Source organism: Copidosoma floridanum, unplaced genomic scaffold (genome assembly GCF_036245765.1).
Source record: "Copidosoma floridanum isolate Cflo_tuat_1 unplaced genomic scaffold, Cflo_Japanese_pri ptg000021l, whole genome shotgun sequence".
NCBI classification, from domain to species: Eukaryota; Metazoa; Arthropoda; class Insecta; order Hymenoptera; family Encyrtidae; genus Copidosoma; species Copidosoma floridanum.
The window spans coordinates 19,962,412-19,972,160 of NW_028321898.1; the positions used below are offsets into that span (position 1 = coordinate 19,962,412).

Genomic DNA, 9,749 nt, shown 5'->3' on the forward strand with positions numbered 1-9,749 from the left:
AAGAAAACCTCAGGTATCAAATAACTGTAATTGAGAATATTTAAATTTTATCATTACATAAAAATAAAAAAGTGATTAAAGGTAGTTGAATAAATGACAAATTTAGGATTTTTGATGTTTATAATTACTAAGTATTTTATCAAAAAAATTTGATGTAGTAAGCTTAAAGAAAAATTGCTAAAAATGATATGATAAAGTAGTTAAAAAAAAAAAATAAATAAAAAAAGAGCATCTTAAATAAAAGTCCTGCAACTGTATTTTTCAATGGGCCATCTATAAACTACGTAACGCTGTTTTTGGCTTTTTTTGACCCCCCCCACCCCCACGTAACTTACCATAATGTTTTCCCTGACCCCCCCCTCCCCCAGTAAATATTACGAAACTTTTTTTAAATAAAAAAAAAAATTGGGTTATTAATTAAATTTATTATTAAATGAAACTTTAATTTTAACTCTACATCACATGCACTTTCAAAAGATGCTACTAGCCACTCGTGTATATCACTGACGACAGGAAAGGAAGCTATATCATCTGTGAAATCATTATTTGTGAGATCAGAAAATTTAATTTCAACGTCTTCTTCTTCGAGCCACTTTATTATTGGCTCAAGAGTATCAAGTTCACAAAGTAATTCTGTTTCTCTTTTTGCTAAAATTTTTTTTGCACGTAGCTTTTGATTATTGACTTTTCCATGAATTTCTTTGGTGTGCAAGTTTTTTTGTTTTTTTGAAGCAAAATATAATCTACATGAATCACATGTCCTACCTGAAATAAAAAAAAATAGTATGATTTAGTGCTGAAAGATTATAATTACACTTGAGAATAATTAAAACTTACCTTTAATATCATCAACAACTGAAGGGAAGTAATAATCATATGGTACAGAAACACCAGTTGTCATCGAGGGTTTTAAACCAATACTTAATCTGACAAACAAATCAGGAAAGCTAACTTCTTTTTTTGTATCGTCCGGGGTTAGGATTTCAAGTCGTTTGATACGATTTCTGCGCAATAGAAATAGAGGAGGCAGAAAACCGTTAGTCATAGGAAGAACATCCCTTAAACTACTTCTCCATTCACCGCAGCAATCTTTTTCATTACATTTTACGATCTAAAATCGAAAAAAATTGATTAATATTACGTTTTTTTCTCGTTCGGATTGTATGACATTGTGTCAATTCAGACTTAAAAATTGAAAGTTTAAATGCGTGCTAACATTTGCTGATAAATATTTTATTACTTTTAGGAGGATTTTCGACTTGAGCATGAAGTGGTTCTTGCAAAATCAGTACCGAATTCGATACCGACTCGGTATACTGGGAAAATGTAGGATTTTGTTAGGTTTAATGTGCGTTTTTGCACTTTCAAAGGAAAGTTTTAAGCTGCAAAAGACTAATTAAGTTGGGAAAAAAGCCTAGGTATTGTCATTTCCTCAAAAACATGTTATTCAAAGGCTTTTATTTTATTGCAAACGTTGAACGTTTGAAAAAAATTAAAATAGAATCGCACCCATAAGACCTGCCTTATTTTTCCCCCAATTGATATATATATATATATATATATATATATATATATATATATATATATATATCGCGAGAGTCACGTGACCTTTTGGAATCCCACTATACTGAATGCAGATAGCAGAATAATGCATAGGAATACTCTGAAATAAAAAATAATATATTATATGAAATAAAATAATATTATGCGTACATTAATCGCAGAGCCACCCAAATATAATAAATTTAAAAGTTTAAGCATTAAACTTTTTAGCTCTAAAGCTAAAAATTCATGATTAAAATTTTTAAATATCATAGTGCAAATACTCAATTTGTACGACGTTTTACATAAAATACAGCCATTAAAGTAAAAATGACAGAACCATCAACATATAAACATACACTAAATAAACTGAACCAAACTGTCAACAAAAATAATTAAACGTTATACATACGTACATGTTTGCTTGAAAAGTTAAAAAATAAATTAAAAACAAATTACGTAGTTACGTAACTCAATAATTAAAAAAAATTATTTTTAATTTTTGATGGGTGTACTATTTAAAATTAAGATTTATGGGTTGTATAATAAATTTAAAGAATGTTAATGAATATTAAATTAAAAAAGTATGGATGATTGGATTTTGATTTAATTGATTAGGACTATCTGATAAGTAATACAGTTATCTATACATTTTCTGTTTAAGAGAGAATCACATGAAATTCAATGGTAAAATAGTAATTATTTAAAACCTATGTGTTAAGAATATTTGTAGCCGAATAGTTTTTTTATTTCCTATAATTTCTTAGAAACAAAACTCGCTCAACGGTTTCACATTATAATAATCATAGAAACCTTGTTTTTTATTACCATTATCAACCGTAGTAGAGTATGTATGAAGCTGGAAATTACGTCATTTATATTTCTTCTAAGAATTAGAACCATTTTTAACTCAAATATGAAGTACATAAAAAAGAGTTGTTAATTGGCGCAATAGATTGTACGACTTATTCTTAGGAAAATGTAGTGACGATCGTTAACAAAATAACAGAATAACAACATCTGAGAAAGTTAGAACGTTTGTCACGTACACGAGTTTTCAAGGAAGCAATAAAAGTTTTTATATCGAAAAAATCGAAAGTAAAGAAAAAAGCTATCGTAAAAGACGGTTACAGCAAAAGTTGAAATGAAATAAGTAACAGAACTTTGACAGGATCACTTTTACTTACCTGTTTTGTTAGTGTTGTTTCAAACTACTTGAGAAAATATCAATAAATGCAATAGATTGCATTGAAATAAGGATTTGATGCATAAAAATTGTATAGCCAAGCACGATTTGATAACAATAAGTTCAAACTGTATCGTTACGTAGTCCACATACATAATACAGGTGCACACCTTCCTCGCAGGCAAAAAAAATTTATTACGTCAATGGAGCACAGCTCACACACGCCTGCGCTTGCTTATGATCAACAAGTACAACTCATTGAAAGCAAAAGAGTTTGCATTAAGAGATAATTGCCAATCATGCGATTTCGAAAGCACGTGGATCATATAATGCAGCAATATGTCGATTTGTTCTCAAAGCTCGTATTGCTACGTAAGTCGAGCTTAACTTGCGTTTACATGCTCCTTTCCCAATTGATTCTTCACTAGATAAGAAAGTTCCTTGCACTCGTAAAAAAAGAGCTTTTACCGTCACATCGGCCGAGTCTTTTTTAATCTGTAAAACCAAGTCGCAAGCAAAATGCTGCACGGATTATTCGTTGCGCTTTTAATAGTTTTAAATCTCTCGTTGTGCATTCTCGGTGTGTCTGCATATTTTCAAGGTGACAATGAATTTTGCTCTTCCTAAAGTGATCGGCATCGCGGGTTATCTATGTGATTTTTTAATTTCATAATTTTCTCGTAAGTTGTAGCTCCTCTAGTGTTACAACCGCCAGGCATAAATGTGAACAGTAGCGATCTGATCGATTGGTCGCAGCACCCGTGTAAACGCAAGTGCGTTGATGGAGTGTTCCTGATCTGCCATTACCGTTTCACCATCGAGCTGTACAGTACAATGAGCAGGGCATGCTACAACTGTCCTTACAACGTGACCGATTGCTCGAGACCCCACTGCATACCTGCTGACGGCAAGGAAAAGGTCGTTATGGTGATCAACCGATTGTTACCCGGTCCTACGATCGAGGCAAGTTTGTTTTCTTGCTAAAGTTAAAAATCACATGGAAGTATGTGATTCTTTTTTTTTCTATGGCTATTTCACAGAAGTTGATTCAACCAAAGCAAAAAGTGTAACAATGTAGAAATCGTCTAATTTAAGTGTTAAGCCAAATTTAAATCTAGTATTAGAGTAGTTGTGTGGTCTTTACAGTGAAATTCTATACGTATTTAAGTGATCCCGCTTTAACAGGCTTAGAATGACTTCAAAAATGGTTTTTTGCCTACTTCGTGGCGTTTTTAGGGATGTTTGGACGTTTACTGCGCACTCGGTGAGACAAATAGTGTTCGGTGCATAAGCGCCGTCCAATCGGGACTTATACCCTACGGTCCCTCGGACCTCGGAAGAGCCCCAGTGGCGCTTCTCTGACGAAAACTACTATATTTTCATCAGGGGCGCAAAGTAAGAAAATCCCTCTCGAAGGGCGGGTTTTTGTAGGTTTGTGTCTAAGGTGCGAACGACACCTTTATTTCCGAGGGTGCAAAATCGTACTTAGTGCCCATAAAACCGGGGAGTACTTTTCCGCTCGTGGTCGAAAATTTTGCACCCATGGTACATTGAGAGGAAAAAATAATAAAAATTACTGTGCTAAAATGGTAATCTGGTAGTGTTCGTCTGGAGACTTTTTACTATTTGAACAATGATTTTTAATGTTTAGAACAGTAGTTTTTGTTGTAAGTACAGTCATTTTTACTTTTTGTACAATAGAAATTACTGTCCAGAATATGGTACGAATTAGGTTGGCAAAAGTCAAAAGTCCTTAGGCAGCGAAATGATACCAGATTACTTTTCTAGCACAGTAAATTTTTTTATCATTTTTTCCTCTCAGTGTAAGAAAACTATTAAAAATTGTTTTATTTCATGTCACAAATCAAAAGTTCCAGTGTTAAAAAAAAAAGAGTAATAAAAACCGCTGAAAATTGAATATTATGAATATTAATTTGCTAAAAATATCTTACTTTACTTTAAAGTGCTACAACTTTTGATGAGTGGCACTTAATGGTACAAATCATCCTTCAATCTATTCACTATGCACCTATGTCAGGTGGCGCCGTCGAGTGAGAGAAATTGCCCCTCGCTAAGATCGCCAGAATGCATGGAGCTTTATAAGAAATTTTTTAAATAAATTTAAAAAAAGGTTATTAAGAGTGAATTGACCAAATGAATCAGTGATTTGAGTGTGTATTATGTTAGTGTACAGTAATAAATTTTGTTTGATGTTATTACGTGTACTAGAAAATTGGAAAAAATAAAAACATGGATTGCGACTGTGAAAAGTTAACGTATAAGTTTAAGTACTTGTGCTTTACGTTTCTGTAATGACATATTTATAATTAGTAGTCGTGCCTTAGATGCCAAATTCTAATTTTTTGCATAAATTTAGCTACTCGTTACACTGTTGGTTAGTACTGCTGGATGTTTTGTGAAAAAAAATTAAACGAAATGAATAGCTTAACCAATCAATCACCCTCTACAAATCCTCGGGTCCTGCTTTTGTGGAGAAAACTACAATTTTCTACCTCAAGTGTTAGTTATGATCTTTGGATGTTTGCTGCATTTTCGGTAGAAAAAATAGAGTTCATACCTGCTACTCATCATGCGTTTAACGACTAACAGCTCTGTTCTTGACGCAAGGGTAAACGAGGAATAATGGCATTTTTTTTAGTAGTTAGCTTTTAACGTTTATCTAAGAAATCCAGTTCCTCGAATTGTTGTAATAAATACATTTTTTTTCATCAATGTTGGACTCAAAAACTACTGAATTCCGCTTTTATAAATGTCTAAACTCGTGAATATTGATTTAAAAAGTGGTTTGAAAGTTCAGCTGCCAATGCTGGTATTACTTCGAGCCTGTATGTATTATTGTGCACGTATTATTGTGGTCAATTTTAATGCTAGATCAACGGCGTATCCGTAATAATACCGTCATAGTAAAAAAGGTTACGTGTGTACCAGTTATTGCAGACATGATTCTTTGTTATATAAATGTAAAGTTCTAAAACTAAAATTCAACGAATTAGATAGTCTATAACTGAATTTAATGATTTTAAGTGTTTACTCACCATAACTCATCAGTTCAATTAAAATATACGCATTATTCGAGAGTACCACAATAACTAGAGCAACCGCAATAATACCCTCGTTTACCCTTACTTACAACCAGTGAATGACTATGGTTCTCGATCTTTTTTTCGGGAACATAATCACCAGGTATACCGATTTTGATTGCAGGTAGCTTTCATTTTACTTTGACGTGACCTAGCGTATCCTACTGAACTAGAGCGCAAATCTAGCGTTATTTGCAAAACTTTGAGCTTGTTCATTGCTATTATTATTAATTTTCCGAGAAAAAACCGTACGATTAAACTATCTAGGAAGTGTGAAAAATCAGTACGCAAAATTTCAGTGAAATCAGTTTAGTAGTTTTCGCGGTTAGCAATTACAACGGATATTGGGACTTTGCTTTATATGTTAGTGAGATAAGAAGTGGGATGAGATAAAATGGAATTTTATAATTACACTTTTTTGCAATGGAACTGATGTAGTGGTCTTATCTCGAACGAGAAATAAATTTGTTTCCTAAATTTACAACCACTTGTTTTGTTTTTATCTTAATGCACGTCATCAGGTTTGTAAAGGCGATCGCATCATAGTAGACGTTACCAATGAAATGCCAACCGACACCACGTCCATACACTGGCACGGAATACATCAAAAGGGCACTCCCTTCATGGACGGCGTACCGTACGTTACTCAGTGTCCCATTTTACCCGGACAGACATTCAGCTACAACTTTGTTGTCGACAAACCTGGCACTTACCTCTACCACTCTCATAGCGGTGAGTTTTTCACTAATAAGTCTATGTATACTTGTTAACGTGAAACAAAAAACCTTTTACGAAGTTTGTGAACGGTGTGATAAGCATTTTAGGTGATCAAAGAGCAGACGGTCTCTTTGGTGGTCTCGTGGTTCGCGAGTCCCGTGAAACCGAGCCAGCAAGCCGATTGTACGATGTGGATGAGCACATGATCGTAGTTAATGATTGGACGAGCACCTCCGGCTCTGAGGCTTACGTGCTCGAGTACCAGAACAGCCGTGCTCAAGACCCACATACCATCCTCGTCAATGGTTTTGGACGCTTCAATGACAACAGATCAGAGCTACTGCCTTTAGCCATTTTTGAAGTCGAGCAGGTATTTTTTTTTTTTTTTTAAGAAATCTCTTTGCCTTTCAATTAGTGTAGCTTTGCTACTTGTACACAGGGTAAAAGATACAGATTTAGAATGGCCAACTTGGTCGTCCAGGACTGTCCGGTTCATCTATCGATTAACAATCATACTATGCTAGCCATAAGTGTCGATGGTGCTGACATTGAACCAATCGAAGGTACATCGTATGTGTTTACATTACTGTAACTTGAAAAATTTGCATTTACAAATTAGATATGTATAAATATACCAATATGTATGGGGGGGTGGATAAAATAATGTATGTATTGAGAAAATAATAAGGAGTTAGTTGTATAATGTATTTTCGCAGTTGATTCGATTCGATCGCTTTCTGGTGAGAGGTACGATTTTGTGGTGGAGGCGAATCAAGAAATCGACAATTACTTGATGTACTTCGTAGGTGACATTGTTTGTGAGAGACTCGGTTGCCATCAGGTCGCGGTCTTGCACTACAAGGGCGCGCCAGATTTTAAACTCATGAATGTACCTACAGCCCAGGCAAGATTAAGCACCGGACTGTTCACCAGTAACATACGCGTAAAAATCAATTATTATCTCTTTTTTTTAATCAATGAGCTTAGTTCATTATTTTACTTCCAATAAAATTTTTTAGGAACTGAATCCCTATAATCAAGGAATGGAAACACCTGGTTCCTACTGCATTGCTTCGCTTAATTCTACAGAGCCTGACGATTTGTCGATCTCACGTGACCCCGATCACCAGATCTACATTTCCTATGATTTCTACGAAATGGATAACGATGATTACCATCGAAGAGATCTATACGGCTACTATCAAGGTATTTTTTAGTTCTCATGGTAATGCAATTGAGTACTTGTAATCTTTTTGGTTTTAATTCTCATTATTATAATGTTAATGGGAATATGATACTTAACTCTCTTGAAATTTTCAACAAATTTTAAAATCATTAAAAAAATACTTAAAAACGACGTCCCATCGAAAATCGAGATTTTTTTCTCGGTCTTTTCTGATAAGATAAGTACCTAAGATGCCGAAACACCACTTATCTGGTTTTAAAAACAAAAAGCCGATTTTTCTGGTAATGTCTGGACCTCTAGGGGCTTACTTTTTTAAGGAAAGCCAACGTCTAGCCAGCTCGTCGGGTAAAAAGTCACTAACGGTTATAAAAATGTCGGTACAGCGAGTTAAATGGTTTATTGGAAAAATATCTTTCCATTAAACTTAATAATATCGGGGGTGTACTTGAGACAATTGCTGAACCCTGTAAACAGTACCCAGGATGGATGACCGAGTCGTCTCAGGGGAATTTTGCTAGGGGCCCACACGAAAGACTCGCATACTTGAAGAAAAAGGATGTTAATTACGGGAAAAAACACGAAAAGGTATAGAGATTAGGGACATAGAATACGTAAAAACCGTGCTGGAATCTTATACATATACAATACAATATACAATGTACTCTAGAATTTAGTATGCATTATTTAGTTCCTGTTCAAATAGTTAGCTTATCAAATAATGTTACGGTCAAAATTTCATCATAGTTCATTAATTTCAAATTTCAAATGACTCTAAGAGGTGTACAAGCAATATCAATACATTCATCATCGTATCAATTAGCGCATATATAGATGGCGGCACTTTTATATAACGGCACTCTTTAAAACCATCCATGCCCTTTTCGATACCAAATTAATATACTAAAGAGTTAAAATCAAAATACACATATTTTCTATTTCAATCATTAATTTCAATCACAATTGTAATGAAATGGCTTAGACCCCCACTTTAGGTGCTGTAATCTAGCTGGTAATATTTGAACACTCAATTTACACCAAAGTAAATTCATAAGGAATCTGGTACGATTTTTTTTTTTTTTTTTTTTCAATTGCGCTGTTTTCGTAACTTTTATACAACATTTGTTTGACTTCAGAAATAATATTTTTTAAATTTGTTAACAACTGATTTGAAACATTGTATGCTATTAGATAAGTAACACTTTACGCTCACGCTATGGAATATTGTTCATGTATAATCCTTAGTGGGTTTTAATCGCAGCCAAAATTATTAATAAACATAGTCACTATATCCCGTTTCATAGCGTTTTCAATAAGGACACTAACTCTTTTAGTAAATCAACTTCACCGTCAGCGTACCCTTCAACTTAATCGAATAAGCTTTCGGATGCCGCGCTATCCACTGCAAACTCAACACGACCTAATCAAGCCGGGCCAGCTCTGCAATGCCAGCAGTGTACAAAACTGCAACGAACAGCACTGTATCTGCACCCATGTTCTACAAGTCCAGCTGAACTCAGTTGTAGAGCTTGTTATGATCGACAACGGAGGATTTAGCATAAACCATCCGATACACTTACATGGGGTGCACTTTCGCGTAGTTGCCATGGAAAAGCTGGGGGATACGATTACTGTGGATCGAGTTAAGGAGCTTGATCGCGCGGGAAAAATTTCTAGGAAACTGAAAGGTGCGCCACTCAAAGATACTGTCATCGTTCCTAGTGGTGGATACACCATAATACGATGGGTTGCAGACAATCCGGGTAAGCGTAGCTTAAATTGTTTTTATTTTATCATTATTATTTTTGCCAAGTAATTACATTGATGTAGACTAGATTTGACATAAGAGCTTTTTCTGGATATTCAAGGTTACTGGTTCTTTCACTGTCACTTCGACCCGCACTCAAGCAATGGCATGGCATTAGTTTTCAAAGTTGGTGATCACGAGGACTTTCCAAAAACACCAAAGAATTTTCCGAGTTGCCAAGATTTTAAGACATAGAGCTTTGAGAATTTAAAT

At 34.5% G+C, this 9,749-nt stretch overlaps 1 protein-coding gene across 1 annotated transcript; it reads left to right on the plus strand.

Annotated features, from left to right (window-relative positions):
- Positions 1–3,027: 3,027 nt before the first annotated feature.
- LOC106644335 (multicopper oxidase 3-like) lies at positions 3,028–9,749 on the plus strand. The gene is made up of 9 exons (XM_089594772.1): positions 3,028–3,100; positions 3,420–3,691; positions 6,351–6,561; positions 6,654–6,916; positions 6,986–7,109; positions 7,263–7,489; positions 7,566–7,752; positions 9,064–9,492; positions 9,598–9,749. Exons 1-9 carry the CDS (start codon positions 3,028–3,030, stop codon positions 9,729–9,731), a joined length of 1,920 nt encoding a protein of 639 aa, XP_089450898.1. The 3' UTR covers positions 9,732–9,749.